We start from the raw sequence: 19,605 nt of genomic DNA, 5'->3' as shown, positions 1-19,605 counted from the left end.
GCCCCCGGACGGGGAGCCAGACGGGGAGCCGAAGGCACCAGGCGCGCGCGGGCCTTCAGGTGAGGCCCAACTCCTGGGATGAGGACGCCAGGGAGGTCGAACTGCAGTCCTGCCGGGACGCGAGGACGCGGGGGGCGCGTTCGGGCAGGGCACCCGTGTGCCCCCGAGGCCGGGCCTGTGCACCTGCTGCCCGACCTGCACCTGGTGTGTAGGTGCGCCCTGCTGGCTCCGGCCGTGCTTCAGCAGGACGCTCCTCCTCCGACATGAGAGCCGGCCACATCGGGGCTCAGGAACTTCCGGGGCCCCTCCTGGAAGGTCGCCAGGCCCCAGTTCCACCGAGCGGGAGCGACTGCGGCCCCGGGAGCATCGACACCAGCTCCCAACTCAGGCTCGCCAGCCGGGCGGGCCAACTGCCCCCTTCCCGGCGTGCCTGCCTGCACGCGCTCGTCGCTCTGGCCCAACCTCTCGTCTCGAATGCTTTTTCCCGTCCGCCTACGCCTCTTCTGATTGGTGCAGATGTGCGGCGTGCGCGCTGACGTCACCAGGCCGCGGCGTTTCTATAAAAGCGTGCTCGGGGGGCCGCGTGCTTCTCTTTCTCCGGTCTGGGAGCCTACGGTAAGGAGGAGTGTGTTGTGCCCGCGGGTCAGGGGGTGGGTTGCGAGGTCGGAGACGGTCAGATGAGACTGCAGCGCGGGAGTGTGGGTTCGCTAGGGGGCCGCGTAGGCGCCGTCCACGCCCACACGGGCCCTTCTTGCCTTCCTGCGCAGGCGGACGCGCGGAGCCAACATGCCAGTGGCCCGGAGCTGGGTGTGTCGTAAGACTTATGTGACCCCTCGGAGGCCCTTCGAGAAGTCGCGCCTCGACCAGGAACTGAAACTGATCGGTGAGTAGCCTGGACCCGGCTTCCGCTTCCGGGTGAGGGGTGGGCGAGGCCGCCGCGTGCTGGCTCTGCGCCACCAGCCCGGCCCCCCGCCAGCCAGCGCCCTGTCTCCGCAGGCGAGTACGGGCTCCGGAACAAACGTGAGGTCTGGAGGGTCAAGTTTACCCTGGCCAAGATCCGCAAGGCCGCCCGGGAGCTGCTGACGCTGGACGAGAAGGACCCGCGGCGCCTGTTCGAAGGTGTGTATGAGCGTGCACGGGCCTGTCTCCCATGAGGTGGGGATAGCAGGTCTGCATTCAGGTGTACCCCTCTCCCTTGGGTGCGTGACACCGGGCTCCCCAGCACTGCCCGCTCCGATGAGGTGGTCCGGGGCTGTGGGTGGGTGTTCCGGGAGAAACTCGTACTTTCCAAAGTCTTCCACTCTAGCTATTCAGGTTAAGGTCCCTGAATTTCTTTTCTGAGACAGGTGTTAGCGAAGGGCTTCCCGGAGCAAGGACTGATCGCATTGAAACTTTAACACACCTTTTCTATTGTGAGGTGGCAGTGACGTTAAAGTAGCTGGAATTTCCCAAGGTTTTCCTAAGTCCTTTATTTTTCTTAAGACTATTCACGAGAGAGAGGGACAGTGGAAGAAGCAGGTTCCTTGCAGGGAGCCTGATGCAGGATTCCATCCCAGGATCATGACCTAAGCCAAAGGCAGACGCTCAGCCAGAGCCACCCAGGCATCCCTAACTGCATTCTTTTAAAGTGCTTCTTCTGAGTCGTTGGATCTGCATGGAAGCCTTACAGTGGTAGAGGGGCAGTCAAGGGTCTTTCACTGTAGTGGGACTGGGGGGCGAACTGCGGTGGGGATGGGCTGTGATTTTAGAGGAAGCTTAGGGAACTTGGCCTACGGTTGAAATGCTACCTGTGAAAGGTAAAGGTCTTTGATAATGTACTGGTTTGGAAGGAGGTGGCTTGTGTTTTATAAGTGCTTACGTGGGAGTAAATTACCACACAGGTTGCTTGTTTTGCGCCAACCCCTAAAATTGGCTGCCTCACGGCTATCCTGATGTTGCTTTGGGCCTGAGCTTAGGGAATCTTGGTTTATGGTGAAAGGCAGGAGGGGCTGGTTTTTTTCCTGAATTTTCAAAGTTACTAGTTTGATTTCTTTCTCAGTGTATACTTAAAAAGGAAACTTAACTTGAGTTGTCACTGTTAAGTGTGGGTGGTCTTTCATTTTCTATATTGAGGAGGACTTGAAGGCGGTTTAACATTGCAGATTCATTACACAATTCTGAAAATTCAGGAAACCTCCCCTGTGGTTGCTTGCAGGGGACTTTATCCCACAGCTAGTTGAAGGTGGAGGAACTTTGTGAAGATAGAGCTACTAGGTCAGGTCCTTGGTTGCATAAGCATTCACGTGGCCGACTGGGTGGGGTTGAGCAGCAGGTAACCCAGGAGTACTTGTGGTTCCCTGTGGCAGAAGGGGAAGTGAGTTACAGGAGATAGGCAGCACCACAGGTTATAGGCTTTCAAGTAAATAAGGCATTTAACTCCAAGGGACAAGAAGGAGGAACCTGGAAGCTCTGCCAGTCTATTGGAGAGGTGTCTCATTCATAGAGCCTGGGGTCCAATCCATCCCACTGAGGCCTATGACTTTGGGCAGAAAACTTCTCTGCTTGCCTGTTTAAGAGACCAACAGCCAATGTGTGGCGGAGGGTTCATCCTATTCTCACGGCAGCCGTAAAGAACCTGGTATTGCATCCGTTTTTCAGATCAGAAACTGAGGTGCTTGAGTTGCTTTGTGTCATGACAGGGAAAGACTTATGCATCTGAGAATTGTCCTCATTGCTTTTACGTTTGTAAAATGTCCTGATTCTTGTTTTGGCCAAACAGAGCCCACGTGATTTTTCAGTGGTTGGACATACTCCTGTTGAAGATGCAAAGTTTATTCAGTGTGCATTGAAAATTATTTTAGTTCTTATATGTAGATAAGGCTGTTCTGGTGTTGATGGAATGCTGGCTTTCCTCAGTGTGTAGGTGGTTTAATAGTAAACGAGAAATAACGTTTGTTTCTGATGATGGTGGTCTTATTTTCCCTAGAAGTCTCTAAAGAGATTAGTTTGAATTCTCATCAAGTTTGTGTTTTCTAGCATAAGAACAAAAAGGCGTTAAGTGTCTTACTGGTAGGTAATCCCAATTGCCTATGAGTATCTTTTTTGTATTAGTATTTGAATGTAACTGGGTTTTTTTAAACTACGGTTTGATGTATAGCAGTGATTTGATATTTCTATATGCCTGAAATGATTACAATAAATCTAGTTAATTTCTGTCACAAAGTTTTAAAAAATGTTATTTTAGCAACTTAGCAATATTCAGTATCCTAACTGGAAGTTTATTATTTGAACACCTTGACCCATCCCCCCTGTGCCTCTGGCAACCACCATAATCTATTCTCTATGAACTTGATGTGTATTTTGGTGGTGATGATGGTTTTGTTGTCTGTGTATAAGCAAGATCATGGGAATTGATTTAGTCCACTTGGCACAGTGTCCTCAAGGTCCATCCACGTTCTAGGTGGTGAGATTTTGTTCTTATTGTGGCTGAGGAATACCCCCACACCGCCACCCCAGTGTGTGCATCTTACCACCTCTGTTACTTGTTCAACCATCCGTGGGCTCTCACATTGTTTGTGTCGTGGCCCTTGGAAATAATCTGCAAGGGAGCTTCTCTTCCAGTTAGCGATTTCATATCCTTTGGATAAATACCCAGAAGTATGAGATCCGTGGGTGGCTCAGCGGTTTAGTGCCTGTCTTTGGGCCCAGGGCGTGATCCTGGAGACTGGGGATCCAGTCCCACATCGGGCTCCCTGCATGGAGCCTGCTTCTCCCTCTGCCTGTGTCTCTGCCTCTCTTTCCACTCTCTCTCTCTCTCTCTCTCATAAATAAAATATTTCTTAAACATTTTTTAAATGCCCAGAAGTGGGATTGTTGTGTGTCATCGTTCTGTTTTTGTCTTTTGAGGAACCTCCGTACTGTTTTCCATAGTGATTGTGCCACTGCATTCCCACCAACCCTGCACAGGGATTCCCTTTAATCCACATCCTCAACCAGCACTGATGTCTCTTGCATTTAATCCTAGCCGTTCTGACAGGTGTGAGGCAACCTCGTTGTGGTTTTGATTGGAATTTCCCTGATGGTCAGTGATAATAAGCACCTGTTGGCCATTGGCCTTCTGGGTCTTTGGGAAAATGTCTATTTGGATGCTCTGCCCTCCCCCCCTATCGAGTTGTAGGAATAGCTTGTATTTTTGGTGTCAACCCCTTGTCAGATACATGATTTACAAACATTTTTTCTTTTTCAAGATTGCTTTGGTCTCTTTTATGATTCCATACAAATTTCAAGATTTTTCTGCTTCTGTGGGAAAATACCATTGGAATGCTGGTAGAGATTGCATTGAAGTTATTTATTATTTTGGGTAGTAGTGTGGGTATTTTAACAATATTTTCCCAGACCATGACTATGGAATATTTTCGTTTTCGGTATACAGGTTTTTCATTTGGTTAAATCTATTTTTAAATCTTTGATGTTTTTGTAAATGGGAGATATCGTCTTAAGTTCAACGCTTATTACTGCAAAAAAAAAAAAATGAAGCCATGTTACAATTTGGGGTATTGGGAAAGATACTGTTTCTCCATTTTGATCCTATCTCTTTTCCGTTAAGTGTGCTAAGACTTTCAGTGTCTTCATAAAGTCCTGCAGCTTTCCTTGGGGGCAAGAGGTCACGATGCACAGAATATTGGAGATGACCAATAATATGGAGCTTGCTTGAATAGAAATAATGGTTACTTCATAACATCCTCTTTAAGGGAAAGCACGGGGGAAAGGGTTGGGCCTTTAACCCATGACAAGGTGTTGATTTGCTAGGAGTCTGGTAATCCCAGTGAGTATGAACTCTGGGGCCAGGGTTTGCCCCCAGGGTCCTAAGGGCAGTCCCCCGTGGAGCCGTCTGGAGCCATGGACACATAGCAGGGCCTCCTGTGCCTGGGGCTGCTGGGTCACTTCTTGCCATGCATTGTTAAAATCACACGATAATTTTTTAGTGGAAAACCACAGATAAAATAGTAAATCAAGTAACAGATACTCAAACACGTGGCCAGTTGGGGATTTTTCTCAGGCCTACAAACTAGGTACTGACAGTCTAGTATTATCGCTAAGGAGGGTGGTGTTTAGTTTTACAGGGGTTACTAAGTCCTTTTGCAGGGATTGTGTCATTTCTCTCCTGACAATTCCAGGGAAGGTTCTACTCCTTTTTCAGATGAGAGCAGAGGTGTGTGTGGTCACCTGCTCTCCTGGTAAGATGGGTATGGTCATTATGATTTGCCTTTGGATTTTGTGAGGACTGCAGAGGTTACACAGTGGCTCTATGTTAAAATCTTTTATCAGAATTGGTTCTTAACTTCCTGCTCGAATCACAGCTCCATGATAATGGAGCTCTTCAAGAGGTGGGTTTGAATCCAAGACGTCTAAAGTGATCAGTGCTTCCTTCCCCTCCTATCAGGTAATGCCCTACTGCGGCGACTTGTACGCATCGGGGTGCTGGATGAGGGCAAAATGAAGTTGGATTACATTCTGGGCCTGAAGATCGAGGATTTCTTAGAGAGACGCCTGCAGACCCAGGTCTTTAAGCTGGGCTTGGCCAAGTCCATCCACCATGCCCGTGTGCTGATCCGCCAGCGCCATATCAGGTAACACATCTAGGGGTCTATCTTCTCCATCCCCCTTGGTGGTTGCCCTCACTAAGCTTGCTGTCCTTATCCCCTATGCAGCCCTCGGAGGTGACAAAGGTGTGAACACACCTTGAGGGTACAGATTGACACCTGCAAAGTGCTCATGGGTTGCTGGGGAGAGCCTCATCCCCTGCCCCGTAGCCCAGCGCAAGGGTCACTGCGGCCTAAGCCGTACACCTTGCGAAGGCTTCTACAGGCATGCATGCAGCCAGACAGGTAACCGTTCTCGGTGTGCCTGGTGAAGAGAGAAGTCATTGGGCCTGGTTTGGGTGGGTGTGTGGGTTCAGTTGGGCCCACTTGTGGAATCATTCAGGAGCCTGGTGGTCATCGTGTCCTGGCACACTGTCTGTGTTGGTGAGTTGACCATAGTCCATGGTCTGATGGTCAAGTGCTGGGGCCTGTGGGAGTCTGGCTGGCTCAAGAAGACAGGGCAGATGGGTCTTTTATCCGGGTGCTCAGTTTGACCTTTGTCAGATTTTGTAGACTGGAGTCTCAGGTGAAGGACAGTAAGGCTGCTCCTTAGATAGTAAAGCCCAGTGTCTGGCACACTTCACTTTGAAAATCAGACCCTGGAATTACTGACTGCCACTGGCTCCCCTCCGTCCTTTGTGGTCTTGTTTGAGTTCCTCCTGAATGCATCCACAACGCAAACAGGAAGTTCCATGCGTGTGAGTTGAGTGACATTCTAAAGCTCTACAGAACACACAGGTGCTAGAGGGGAAGAACACCAGAGGGGAGACGCTGACCTCTCAATCCCTCACCTGCCATCCCCCCTCCAGGGTCCGAAAGCAGGTAGTGAACATCCCGTCCTTCATTGTCCGCCTGGACTCCCAGAAGCACATCGACTTCTCCCTCCGTTCTCCATATGGGGGTGGCCGCCCAGGCCGCGTGAAGAGGAAGAATGCCAAGAAGGGCCAGGGTGGGGCTGGAGCCGGTGATGACGAAGAGGAGGACTAAACCCACCCTTCCATCCCTTTCAGGGCCCGTGGATTATCTAGTTTTCTAGACCAATAATAAAACAAGTGTTTTGGAATCGTTTATTGGTGTGTCTCCCTGTTCTGAACATACAGCTCCCTGTGGTGGGAAAAGATGACAGCTGGGTCCTCCAACCAGGACCCTCCCTGGAGGGTCCCGGGGAGCCTACTAGCAGGTGGTCCTTGTTCCTTGGGGCATGGGTATGATCTGGTACCCTCCTGAGCAACACAAACACACCACTTCCTTATTTCAGTGGGGATGCCAGCTGTGCTAGGGGGAAGTTTTCAAGCCACCTATTTGCATGGTGGTGAGCAGGGAGCCCTTTCCAGCAGGGGAAGTATGGGTGGAGGTTGGTTGTCATGGTCAGCCCAGCCCTTCTAGCCTTTGGCAAAAAGAAGTCAGGTTCAGGTTGGCAACTGAGCGCTGAACCATGGGTTACAAGTGAGAATGAAACAGTTTAATTGGGTTTTGCTGGAGAGCATTGGACAGGAAGGACAGGCCAGTTTCAAAGCTTATTTCGGTGTGGTCGGGAAAATAGCTGAGGCACCCTGCTCCCTCCCCCCTGCATCTGGAGTTTGTGAACCCGGTGAGTCAGGAAGGAGACTGGCTTCCATTTTCTCTGTCTTGCTGAGAAGCTGGATCAGGCAGAGGAGGAAGGGGCTTGGTCTCCGGAAACACAAAGCCCCTGGCATTGAGCAACGCCTCAAGGACTGTGGCACTGCTGGGCTCTGAGGTCAGTGATGGCCTGGGACGCTGCCAGGCTGCCATGGAGCCTGCAGGAGGTCCCCCAGTCCTTGCAACTTAGTGCTGGGTTCCCCAACACCACAAGGTTGCCATGTGGTAATAAATGGTGTTAGCATTTCCTTGGCATCTTACAGAAACTCTAAGATGAGCTGTGTACTGATGGGAATTCTGGAAGCAGTCAACTCATAAGACCCCAGGAAGTTCCTGGTGTTCCTTGTCCTGCCTCCAGGCTGGCTGGGGTCAAGTGGTACCTGCTGTGAGCAGCTCCTGTGCCTTCCGGGGTCCCTGTAGGGAGTCTTAGGACCTCTGGAGTGTGGGGTCTGAGTCCTTCTGGGCTAGTGGAAGGCCAGAGCAGCATACACACTGGGCTCCTCTGGGAGCTCCTCTGATTGGGAGGGAGAGGATGCGCTTGTTTCCTGTCCTTGGGAGGGAGAGGATGTGCTTGTTTCCTGTCCGAGGGTCAGGTGGTTCAGTTGGATATAGATCACATCTTGCTGGTCCTCAGATATGGCCACCTGGAGCAGGGGGAGAGGAAAGGCACGTGGCTGAGAAGAGGATGTGCTCTCTGGGGGTCTGAGGGCCCTGAGCCCACTCCTGCCCTCTTGCAGTCAGGGTATCTGGGGAGGCGGGGTACAAAGTTGAAATGCCTGTGGTGCAGACATGGGTGGTTGGCCGTGGGAATCTGGAGGAAGGGATTGCAGTAGGCCATCAGTTGGAGGGATGGACAGACCCCGGCACCCCGGCAAGGGGTTCAGCCCAGTGTGAACTGTGAACCAGCCCATAGGTTGTGGGGGCAGGGCACAGGCTGTTCAGTCCTCACCTCCAGTTCTGCCCACTCGACCCAAATGTCCCAACAGCTGGAGATCAGAGGAGGCCAGGGGGAGTGAGGTCGCAGCACCACAGACCGCGGTGCTTCCAGAAGGGAAGGCCCACTGTGGGGTGGAGCATGTACAGGGAGGCGGGGGGTGCCCTGGTCAGGAGCACAGGGAGTTCACCTGGCTCTCCTGCTGGCTGTCCTCAGGCTGCGTGTCTTTTATGACGGCATCTGGTGAGAACAGAACAAGGTGGCCCCTCTTACTAGGATGCCCTGAGATCTCACATGGCAGGAGCCCAGAGAGGGTCAGTGATGTTACAAAGCCACACAGAATCAGATGCTGAACCGCACCAGATCAGATCCATTTCCCGCCAATCCCTGCCTCCATTGACCATCCCCCACGTCTCTGGGCCCCCCTACCCCCAGCCCCCGGCAGCTCCACACTTCCCCTTACACAAGTTCTCCTCCTGGGTGGTGGCAGCAGGACTGGAGCTGGGGAGGAGAGGGGGTGTTAGGGGCGGTGAGTGGGCCACTAGCCAGCGGGAGCGGGATCTGGGACAGGTCTTACCTCCCGGGAAGGCCTCTGTCCTCAGGCACTGCTGCTGCCACTGCTGCAGGAAGTGGGAAATCAGCCTCAGGCCCCCCATTTGGGAACCCCCCTGGGGCCACCTTAAGCTGAGGCTCTACATATTCCCTGCCCATCACCAAGTAGAATTCAAGAGGAAAGGGTTCTAAAAAACAAAGCTTGTATGTGTGTTCAAACATTTCATAAGCTTGAAAAGGCAAAAGAAATATTCACAAGTATACTCACATGGACCCCTCTTTCTGGGTTTCTCATTGGGAGATCCTGGAGTCCTACGCTGGCCTTCCCACCTCTCTGGGTTCCTCTGATCACTGCCCTGAGCCCACCCTCGGTCAGCCCATGGGGCACCACTAACCCTGGGGCCCTTCAGCTCCTTACCCGGCTTCCTGCCTTTGCCTCGATGCCACTGTCGGACCAGGAAGAGGACGAGGAGGCAGAGCAGCAGGACGAAGGCCACTAAGGCCCCAACAAGGATGTACAGGTACTGGTCTGAGGCTTGAGCAGGAGCTACAGCATGAATGAGTCAGTGATGCCATGTAACTGAGCGTCTACTGTGTGCCAGGCACCTGCTGGGCTCTCTACACTCCCCTCTGACTTTGACAACCATCATGCAATGCAGCAGGGGATTGCTGTTCCTCCCATCTGCTCCACGGACAGAAACAGGCACAGAGAGGTCAATCACGTGTTTCAGGTTGCCCAGCGTGGAGGTGGCAGGGCTGGGACTGGAACCAGGGGTGAGGGTTCCCTTGTGGGATTTTGGGGTTCTTCATGCTGTCCCCTTACCCTCTGGGCAGAACCCTGAAATGGAGACCTGCCCACCAAACCCAAGCCCAGGCCTGTCTCCTGCACTGCACAGCCTGACACCCGCAGAGGAACCTGTGGGGACCTGGAGTGTGTGCACCTGTGGGGGGCTGACGGCTTTCACCAAAATCTCACAGGAGCCCTGAGGGAGGTGGTGGGAGCCCTGTTGTGCAGATCGTGAGCCTAGGCCTGGGCCTGGGAGAGGGATGTGACTTGTCCAGGATCCCGCAGCTGGGAAGTAGCAGAGCTGAGGGCTGAACCTGGGGGTGTGACTTCCAAGCCTTGTTCTTGCCCAGACTCCACAGCCACTCTCAGGCTGAGCCCCCCTTGCCATCTGTGAAGGAGAAGTCAGACTCCCCCTGTGTGTGTGCCCACTCACCCACCCCGCCCCTGGTCCCACACAGTGATGAAACCACCTTCTTGCACTTTGCAGTCGCGTTTGCTATCAGAGGGATTGTCCCAGTGACAAGCAACTTCTCTGGGGTGTAATCTCAGGAAGTGACTGAGGCAAGCCGAGGCCTAGCTCCTCCCACCCACCACCTCCTGACAGCGACCCTGCTTACCCCGTGTGGTAAGAGGGGTGCATCCTCAGAGCCTCCTGGGGACCCGGACAGGGTGGGAGGAGCAGGGCTCCTCCCCAGCTGGGCCCCACCCTCTCTCTGCCCTCACTCCACCTGCGATCCGTCCCAGGCTAAGAGACCCCAGAGCCCTGTGGTCACCTCAGACACAAGCCATGCCAGAGAGGGTGACCTTGGTCCCTCCAGGGGTCCAGCCTCTGCTGGTCACACTGGTGTTGGTGTCTCTGGAGGAGCGGCTCCTAGGACTGGAGACTGGAGGAGAATGAGCAGGAAGGGCCTCTGGCCTTCCCTTCTGTCAGCCCTGAGTCCTCTCCAGTCTACGTCACTCCCCTGTCACTACAGGGCCTCAGGGGAAGGGGAGAAGTCAGGGATGGTGTTGTCCTGACTATCCCTCTGAGAGCTGAGGTCCCCTCTGGATGATCTCCTAATTCTGTGACCCCTCACTCCCATCCCAGCCTAGCACTGCCCTGTGAGCAGGTCCATGAGCTGACCATGAGGACACAGAGGGAGAGGGTCAGGGGCCCCTCACCTGAGACCAGGAGCTCCAGGGAGTCACTGGGACTTGACAACAGGTAGGGGGAGGAGTTGTGTGAGCTGTAGCACCTGTAGGTCCCCTGGTGGTCTGAGGTCACAGGATTCAGGGTGAAGTTGACCTCATATGGTATAGCTGTGTCCTGCAGATGAAGGTGCTGGGGAGGAGCAAGGGACCCCTCCTTGGACAGGTGGAAGGTATTGAACCAGATCTCAGAGCGACACTGCAGGGTCACATTCTCTCCCCAGGATACTGAAGGCCCAGGCTGGGCTGAGAGGGATGGTTTTGGGTATATTCCTGGGGAAAAGGAAGGTCGTGATGTGTAGAGGCCTGCCTCTCCACATACGCCCTTGACCCAGCTGGGGGACCACCTTCATCTCTCCAGAGACTCTGTGTGGGACCCCTCTCAGCTCCTCTTGTCTCTCTGAGTGGATGTCCTTCATCTCCATGACCCTCACCGGCCATTTTTCAGCCCCTGTCCCTAGAACATGGCCCCATCTGAGCCTGTGCTCCTGACCCTCTCCCCGGACCCCATCACCCAGGGGTGACAGTGGCCCCTGAGCCTTCAGCAGACAGGACATGGGGCAGGGGACTCCTCACCTGTGATCAGGATGTCCAGAGGGGCACTGGGTGCTGACCACGTGGAGGAGAGGTTGTGTCCACTGTAGCACCTGTACCGGCCCCCATGGGTGCGGCTCACAGGGTCCAGGGGGAAGTAGGGGCTGGGTTGACCATCCAGATGTTGGGCCGGTCTGAGCTCCTCATCCTTGGTCAGAGCGAATCTATCAAAGCCAGCTTCTGAGCGACACTGCAGGGTCAGGTTGTCTCCAGACTGTACCAATGAGCCTGGCTGAGCTGAGAGGGAGGGCTCCCGGTAGGCACCTGCATGGAAGGGCACAGTGGCACTGAGGGGACCCAGACCCCGCATTGGGCCCAAGGCCTACATGAAGCTACCGTGGGTCCCTCCCAAAGCCTCCAACCTGTAGTTCTGGCCCTAGGAGGCCAGTGTCACCCACCCTGCATCACTCCCAGGGCTCCATTGGGCATATGGCTTAGGTCAGTCATATGGGCCCAGGAGAAAGATGGGGTGCAGCAGGGGCTGCCTCACCTGTGACCTGAAGGTGCAGGGGGTCACTGGGGTGTGACCATGAATACGGGTACGACTGTTCAGAAATGTAGCATCTGTAGGTCCCCCCATGGGAGGTGTTCACTGGGCCCACAGGGAAGAGTGCCCGGTATTTCTCACGACGGATCATCAATTCCAGGTGTTGGGGCACATCAGCTCCCTGCTCCTTCAGCAGATGGAATGAGTACCATGGGTAACTTGAACTACAGGAGAGGGACATGTTCACTCCTGAGGCCACCACAGGGCCTGGGTTAGCTGAGAGGGTGGGTGCCCCAAATGCTCCTGAGAGAGAAGGAGGGAGCTATGTTACAGCAGGCAGGCAACCCATGTACTCCATGTACTCTGTGCTGAGCAAGGGGTCCCCTGAGACCACATTCCATTCTCTTCAGCCTGGAGGAGGGGCCCCAGAGGTCGGGTCAGCACCTGCCCTTACCTGTCACCACCAGGGTCAGGAAGTCACTCCGCTGTGACCAGCTCTTCCTGCTCTGATATGCACACTGGTATCGCCCTGCCTCATGTGTGCTCACGAGTCCAATGGAGTAACTGGCTTTGGTTTTGGAATCCTGGGAGATCTCCATGGACAAATATCCAAAGACCCTCTCTTTATACAGATAGTAGGCATCAGCCTGCAGAGACGTCTGACACCAGAGGGTCACAAGGCTCCCCTTGGTGGCCATGAGGCCTGGGTCAGCCCAGATAGAGGGCTTGGGGAGGGTCCCTGGAAAGGAATTAGAGGCATAGTTGCAAAGGTGCCATTCACGCCTTATTTTCCCCCCTGCCACCCCAAGGCCCCTCCCACACTGGTCATCATCATCCCTGACCCTCTGCCCCCAGCTGTCCTGGGGTTATGGGCAGAAGTAGGATGTCTGGGGAGGACTCACCTGCCTGCGCCTGGTCCCATGGTCCCCAACACAGCCCTGGAAGAGAGTGCCTGTGAATGGGTCCCTCCACCCACACGTAGTTGCTCCAGGCCTGGGTGGGCCCCTGGGCACTGGGGTCACATTTGGGGCACATTACACTTCTCCCCCAGAAGTTCTGCCCCCTCCGATTCTCCCCAACCTGGGGTCTCCCAGGGACCAGGACTTGGGAGTAGGGAGAGGACAACCCCATCCCTTCTGTTTTCCAAAGATCTTACCGAGGTAGAGAAGGACAGTGAGGTTCAGGGTGCTGGTGCTGCTTCCCATGGTCCCCAGAGGTGCAGACAGCTTATAAAGTCCTTAGAGCCTACAAGATGGACAGATACTCAGGGGGTGACAGGGCCCAGGCCCTGTGTTCCCCGTCATGGGTCTCTCATGAGCAGCCTCACAGCCCTGCCTAGGGCCTTGCTTTGCTCTCCCTGAAGAGTGGCCCCACAGCAGAAATCCCTGGGACCTTGCAGACCAGATGTGAGTCTCCCCAGACCCCATTCCCTCTACCTTTTCCTCACGGATCCCATGTCCAGAGAGTGGCCATTGTACCCGGTCTCCAGGCTGGGGAGGTTGGGCAGGGCCTGGGAGCCAGTCCAATGTCAGTTCCAGTTCTGCCCCTGCCTGTCACAGAGGTTGTGTGACCCAGGCTGAGACACTTCCCTTTCCTGAGTTTCTGTAAATGCAAATTTTTTCCTTCCTTCTACGAGGCTGGCAATCAAGCATGTTTAGTGAGAGGTCATCACATCCAGTCATGGTCCCCAGCACTGGAGATTCATTGTTGAGGTGACACACTCCTTCCCTGGACTCATGTGCTATGATTAGTGACCAACAGACAATACAAATATTTAGGGGATAAAACAATTCTACTATGGTCTAATAAGACTCTTCCAAGTTGGAAGAAAAAAGAAACCGGGAACCATGAGATTTGGTAACATGTAGATGTCATACAACCTGGATCCCGGTCATGAGAGGTCCTTCTGGGGGATGGAATGATGGAAGGCACAAGCCAGGGGTATGCAGAGACGAGAGTGGGGGACATCCTCAACCAGAAAGATCTTGAGCTGTTCTCAGAACCGAGAGTGATCAGGAGGCCAGGACCTTGTCATGCAGGATTTTGAGCCCCAAGTAAGCATTTGGGATTTCTACTTTAAGGCAATGGGAAGAACCAGCAGAGAGTCAAACAAATTTCTGTCTGGAAAAGACTAACACTGTAGGAAATACTGACAATTAGTAGTAAAACCCCAGCATTCATGTGGTCTCTGGGTTGTGCTGATCAGTATTTAAGCCTTACATGAACCTATCATACAAAACACATGTACAGTTGAGCAGAACGAGCCAGGATGGCTTCTCCATCTGGCAGGTTGGGGAGGAGTTGGCCAGGTTCAGATTGGCGTGGAATTGTTGAGGAGCTCAGGGTGTGTTGCTTGGGAAGGTATTTGGGTGGGAGGGGAGTTGTGTTTGCTGGGGCTAGTGGGTTTAGCTCTGGCCTGATGGTCACAGCCTTATAGATGAGATAGTGCAACTTATATCTTTCTGAAGGAGAGTGTGGGGAGGGTTTTGAGCATCCCACAGGATGAGCCCAGCCTGGTGATTAGTAGGGTCTTCTAATCTAGAGGTGGTGAGAGGAATGCAATGGGGAGAGGGGGGCCTGCTGGGAGGAGCAGTGGGGTGGCTGACCTGCTGACGCACACAGACTTCTTGAGTCTTGCGATGGGTTGGACATTTTTAAGAAGGTCTCAAGAGGGATGGTGGTGTGTATCCAGAGACCGTCTGTTGCCTGGAGGAGCCAGTGGGGCCATCCCAGGAGGATGACCCAGGAAGAGGCAGGGACTGGGAGGTGATTTGAAGACAGATCATCATTTCTCAGAAGGAAGCATGACCCTTCCTCCTACCCTGACATTGTGGATTTTCTTTGTACCCCACACTTCCCTTCACTGACTTCCTTATTTCTGTAAGTCAGCACCATCTTTCTCTTCATCACTCTTAAACCTGAGTCATTTCTGCCTCCTCAGGGCTCTGTCTTCCCCTGGGCAGGGCTCTCCATCCCATACTGGGAATTACTTCTCCAGGCACAGGGTAAGAGCACGAGTTAGAGGTAATTCAGAGGTTTAATTAAAGTTAGAGCTAAAATACTACTGTCAATCTTTAGCAGATACTTACCCTTTCTGAGTCTTCTGTTCTTCATAGTGACGAAATAGTGGCCTCTCCTCTCAGGATTGCTGTGGTGTCTGAGACATGGAGGGGCTCCAGCCGGGGTAGTTTCATGTGTAACTTGTAGGCATTGAGATGACTGCAGTGTCAGAGTTAGTATCATGGGGCAGATTGAAGACCATAACCAACATTCACTGCAAACACATATAAATGCCAGATAAAGGTTTGTAAGATATGTGGCCACAGTCAAACTAGAATAACTAAAGCCCCCGAAATGTAGAGTGAATCCCTAGACATAACTAGAAACCAATGCTGAGTAGGCTTGGTGATGGGTCCCACAGATGGGAACCAGGACCTGGTTTGCTGTGTACCTACGGAGACAAGTAGCAAAGCCCCATAGGAAACAGAATTCCTGGTATGAAGCTAGGAGCTCTGACTCTGCTGCCTGTCTAAACGGAGGCTGTAGTATCTCCACTCGGTGATCTGAGGTCATGCTCAGAATTCAGCTCCTTTCTCCAGGTATGAGCAAAAAATATCCAGTACAATATGGGCAGGTATCACTGTAGTATGGAGGTCAGTTTTAAATAATCCATGCATTGCTAGAATCCTGTGTTTGGAACACCTGCAAATCATAAATCTGAAGCAGTTTCAAGGTGACCACTTGTTTAGAACTTCATAGTGCAGGAAAATGGGATAATGACTTCTGTGAAGGGTTAGCTCAGTGGCAAAATGACCAGGTATATATGATCAACTATGCCATGAAAAATAGAGTACAGATCCAGTCAGTGTGGGAATTCCCAATGAAGGCCAGGGAGATAAATTGAAAATTGAGAAGAGACTTAAAAATAAGCATGCTTTAAATCCTCAAACAGTTAAAGGAAGTTGTGACATTCATGATACAAGAAGGGTTTAGTGGGAAAAAAGATGCTAAGAAAATGTCATAAATAAAAACTCATTAGTCGAATAGAAGGATTCCAAAGATCTATTCCATAATAGATATTAGATAGCTGATCATAAAATTGGAATTGAAAAATGGAATTTGAAAATGAAACTCAGGAAGTATCCCAGAACGCAACTGAATATCATAAAAATAGAAACCAAAAGGATATAATCTGACACATGGAAAATAGAATAACTAGGTCCTAAGACACATTTGTCCTTCATTTTAGTGGAGGAAATGAGAGAATAATAAAGTGGCAGTAATCAGATATTGTTGTTAAGGGTTATTTTGGAAATGAAACCAGAGAAATGGTCAGCATGGGCTGTGACAGCCAAACTTACTGGGAACCGCATCCTCGAAAGCAGATCAAAATGTCAGTACCTAGCCAGACTGATAACCTGCTCAAAGAAACAAAAATCCACATTCCCCACAAGATTTTATCAGAACCCAGTGCCTTCTAACGTAATTAATTTTCAAAGAAACAGGAAAGTCTCAGTAATGATACTCAAAGGAAAAATAACAGACACCAACTCTGAGTTAACCAACAATTTAAAGCCAGTTTTTAAAAGATTGATTGATTTATCTATTGGAGAGAGAGTGGGGTGAGGGTCAGAGGGAGAGAGAGAGAGAATCTCCAGCAGACTCCCCACTGAGCACAGAGCCTGATGAGGGGTCTATCTCATGACCCTGAGGTCATGACCTGAGCCAAAATCAAGAGTCAGATGCTGAACCAACCAAGCCACCAGGTGGCCATAAAGCCATTTTTATAATCGAGCTTCATAAAATAAGTGCAAACACTATCGAAATAAATGGAAAAAATAGAATTCTCTCAGCAAAGAAATAAGAGGCAGAAAAAAAGAAAATTTTAGAACTGAAAAATTCAGTAACTGAAATAAATTCCTTGTGTCTAATGACAGAATGAAAATGACAAAGGCAATCAGCGAAATTGAAAACAGAACAAGGGAAATATAATCTGAACAGTAGAGAAAAAAAAGATTTCAAAAAATGAACACAGATTCAGGGATTTGTGAGATAACTTATATAATTGATCTGCCAGCAAAAGGAGAATGATATCAATAAAGAAAAAAGTTTGAAGAAATAAATAACTGTCCATTTCACAGGTTTGTTGAAAGTCATACATTTACATGTCCAAGATGCTCAGCAAATGCAAAATAGGATAAGCTTTAAAAAGCCACCCACACACATAATTAAACTAGTCAAAACCAAAAAAGAAAAAAAAAGTAGAGAAAATGCCACATTACATAAAGATGGAAAACGATTTGAGTGATAACAGATTTAATGTCAGAAATCATCAACCTTTGTCAGAAATCATCAACTTTAAAGTTCTGAGAGCCAACCTAGAATTCTTCTGGATATATTGTTCATGAATGGAAGCAAAATAAAATCATTCTTAGAGGAAGGAGCACAGGGAGAATGTGTTGCCAGCAGCTCTGCTGTACAAGAGATGATAAGGTAAGTCTTCAGGCAGAAAGGAATTAATTCTGGAGGGAAACTGGGAAGAAAAAAAGGTAAATATCTAGGTAAATGTAATAGCATACTTCTGTCCTCTTACATTCATTAACATGTATGACTGTTGAAAGCAAAACCGATAAGCTCTGGTGGGGTATGAATGTATGTAGAGGTAACACATAGGACACCGGCAACATAAGGGGGTGAGGTTGAAGGCCCTATACACTTGTAAGGCTTCTATTTTTTCTGAAAGAGGTGAAATATTAACTCTATGTAGACTCTGAAATTAGGTATGTATAATACCTACAGTGGCCACTTTAAAAACAATATACAAAGAGTTATAGTTAAAACACCAATAGATAAGGGCACCTGGGAAACTCAGTCAGTTAAGCCTCCAGCTCTTGATTTTGGCCCAGGTCATGATCTCAGGGTCATGAGATCGAGCCCTGTGTTGGGCTCTGCACTGGGCATGGAGCCTGCTTCTGATGCTCTCTCTCCTTCTCCCTCTGCCCCTCCCTCCACCCTCCCCCCCAAAAGAAGTTAAAATGGAATACTTAGAAATATTCTAGAAATCCAAAAGACGGCAGGAGAGGGAAAAGTGAAAAACAAACGATAAGTAAGAGGGAGACAAACAGAGTAAACAATAAGATGGTAAATGTAAAATCAATCTTATATCAGTAATTACATAATGTAAATAGGGAAAGCACAATTAAATGGCAGAGATTATAGGACTGGATTACTACCACCAAGACCCAACTCTGTGCAGTCTACAGGAGGTAAAGGTACTTAGTGTTATATGCTGTCAAATTGAATTTACATTTTAAAAATGTAAAAAAAAAATAAATCTCATATAAATTTTAAAAAATATATATTTTGCAAACATCAATCAAAAGGAAGCTTAAGTGGCTGTGTTAATTTCCTATGGCTGGTGTAACAAATTACCATAAACTTGGTGACTCAACAACAAAGATGTATTGTCTTACAGTTCTTGAGGTCACAAGTACAAAATCACTGGGCTAACACCGAGGCATCAGCAAGGCTGCTTGCTTTTGGTAGCTGTGCAGTGAGAATGTGTTTCCTTGCCTTTTCAGCTTCCAGAGACTGCATGTGGCATATGGCTCCCTACCCCTTCCTTCCATCACTGCAGCCTCTTGATTCTGTCTTCACCTCCCCTTCCATTGACTCTGATCCTTTGGCCCCCTCTAATAAGAAGCCTCTGAATACACCGGGTTCACCCAAAAAATAAGGGTAATGTTCCCATATCAAGGTACTTACTTTAGTCACATTTTCAAAGTCCCCTTAGCTTGTAAGGTAACATGCTCACAGGTTTCAGGGATGAGGGCATTGACACCTTTGGGAATTGGGAGGTAGCAGCAGCTTTCCATCTACCACAGTGGCCATACTGTCCAAGACCATACAGTAAAAGATACCAGATCAAGTAGGCTTTTGAATAAGAAAGTTATTGGGAATAAAAAGGTCAATTCATCAAAAAGACATGGTATTCCTAAATGTGTATGAACAAAACCACAGAGCTTCAAAATACATAAAGCAAAAACTGTCAGAAATGAAAGGACAAATAGGTAAACAGTTATGGTCACAGACTTTAACACTCCTCTCTTGATAAATGATAGAGCAGGGGATCCCTGGGTGTCGCAGCGGTTTAGCGCCTGCCTTTGGCCCAGGGCGCGATCCTGGAGACCCGGGATCGAATCCCACGTCAGGCTCCCGGTGCATGGAGCCTGCTTCTCCCTCTGCCTGTGTCTCTGCCTCTCTCTCTCTGTGTGTGACTATCATAAATAAATAAATAAATAATTTTAAAAAAATAAAAAATAAATAAAATTAAAAATTAAAAAAAATAAATGATGGAGCAAATAGATAGTAAATCAGCAAGGATATAGAAAACCTTAACTACACTATCTACCAACTTGACCTAATTGACACACAGAGAGCACCCAACCAACAGCAAAATACAGTCTTTTCAAGTGCACATGGATTATTGGCCAAGATAGCTTGTATCCTTGGTTACAAAACAAAGCTTAACACATTCAAAAGAATTAATATCCTACATCACTTCTTTCCAGAACCTAATGGAATTTACATTAAAATCTATTACTAGGGCAGCCCGGGTGGCTCAGTGGTTTAGCACCTGCCTTCGGCCCAGGGCGTGATCCTGGAGACCCGGGATCGAGTCCCACATTCGGCTCCCTGCATGGAGCCTGCTTCTCCCTCTGCCTGTGTCTCTGCCTCTCTCTCTCTGTGTCTCTCATGAATAAATAAATAAATAAAATCTTTAAAATATATATTTAAAAAAAGAAAACATTGTGGCTTTGCA

At 50.1% G+C, this 19,605-nt stretch overlaps 2 protein-coding genes across 7 annotated transcripts; one reads left to right on the top strand and one right to left on the bottom strand.

Moving 5' to 3' along the window:
- RPS9 (ribosomal protein S9) lies at positions 1-6,689 on the top strand. Of its 2 annotated transcripts, XR_012001717.1 has the most exons (6): positions 546-615; positions 768-883; positions 997-1,119; positions 5,423-5,609; positions 5,691-5,867; positions 6,431-6,689. XR_012001717.1 is itself a non-coding variant. In XM_025985343.2 (5 exons), the coding sequence occupies exons 2-5, from the start codon at positions 787-789 to the stop codon at positions 6,606-6,608; spliced, it is 585 nt and encodes a 194-aa protein (XP_025841128.1). In that variant the 5' UTR covers positions 1-615; positions 768-786; the 3' UTR covers positions 6,609-6,689. The 2 variants fall into 2 exon arrangements, 1 of the variants encoding a protein (XP_025841128.1); XM_025985343.2 differs by lacking the exon at positions 5,691-5,867 and having other exon boundaries at positions 1-615.
- On the bottom strand, positions 6,675-14,570 carry LOC112909393 (leukocyte immunoglobulin-like receptor subfamily B member 3). 5 transcript variants are annotated; one of them, XM_072758727.1, is made up of 14 exons: positions 14,390-14,570; positions 13,664-13,854; positions 13,220-13,524; positions 12,940-13,028; positions 12,686-12,721; positions 12,238-12,522; positions 11,787-12,086; positions 11,279-11,560; positions 10,676-10,975; positions 9,146-9,274; positions 8,753-8,795; positions 8,639-8,676; positions 8,366-8,415; positions 6,675-7,885 (listed from the first exon to the last, which is right to left on the bottom strand). In XM_072758727.1, the coding sequence occupies exons 4-14, from the start codon at positions 12,986-12,988 to the stop codon at positions 7,706-7,708; spliced, it is 1,692 nt and encodes a 563-aa protein (XP_072614828.1). In that variant the 5' UTR covers positions 12,989-13,028; positions 13,220-13,524; positions 13,664-13,854; positions 14,390-14,570; the 3' UTR covers positions 6,675-7,705. The 5 variants fall into 5 exon arrangements, 2 of the variants coding, with proteins under 2 accessions (XP_072614828.1, XP_072614834.1); XR_012001693.1 differs by lacking the exon at positions 14,390-14,570 and having other exon boundaries at positions 8,191-8,415; positions 13,664-13,857; XR_012001695.1 differs by lacking the exons at positions 13,664-13,854; positions 14,390-14,570 and having other exon boundaries at positions 8,191-8,415; positions 9,146-9,409; positions 13,220-13,366.
- Positions 14,571-19,605: the final 5,035 nt, after the last annotated feature.

The sequence above is a fragment of the Vulpes vulpes genome, chromosome 1, assembly GCF_048418805.1.
Source record: "Vulpes vulpes isolate BD-2025 chromosome 1, VulVul3, whole genome shotgun sequence".
In the NCBI taxonomy this organism is placed as follows: Eukaryota; Metazoa; Chordata; class Mammalia; order Carnivora; family Canidae; genus Vulpes; species Vulpes vulpes.
This window is presented reverse-complemented; position numbering and strand designations above follow the sequence as displayed.

Bases quoted from the DNA above. Each gene is read 5' to 3' on its own strand.
- LOC112909393 (XM_072758727.1), bottom strand. From the start codon at position 12,988: ATGGGAAGCAGCACCAGCACCCTGAACCTCACTGTCCTTCTCTACCTC. The intron at 12,523-12,685 runs GTGAGTCCTCCC...ATTCCTTTCCAG, and splicing joins ATGGGACCAGGCGCAGGCAG to GGACCCTCCCCAAGCCCTCT. The intron at 9,275-10,675 runs GTGAGGGGCCCC...TTCATGCTGTAG, and splicing joins CCTGGAGCTCCTGGTCTCAG to CTCCTGCTCAAGCCTCAGAC.
- RPS9 (XM_025985343.2), top strand. From the start codon at position 787: ATGCCAGTGGCCCGGAGCTGGGTGTGTCGTAAGACTTATGTGACCCCT. The intron at 884-996 runs GTGAGTAGCCTG...CTGTCTCCGCAG, and splicing joins CCAGGAACTGAAACTGATCG to GCGAGTACGGGCTCCGGAAC. The intron at 5,610-6,430 runs GTAACACATCTA...TCCCCCCTCCAG, and splicing joins ATCCGCCAGCGCCATATCAG to GGTCCGAAAGCAGGTAGTGA.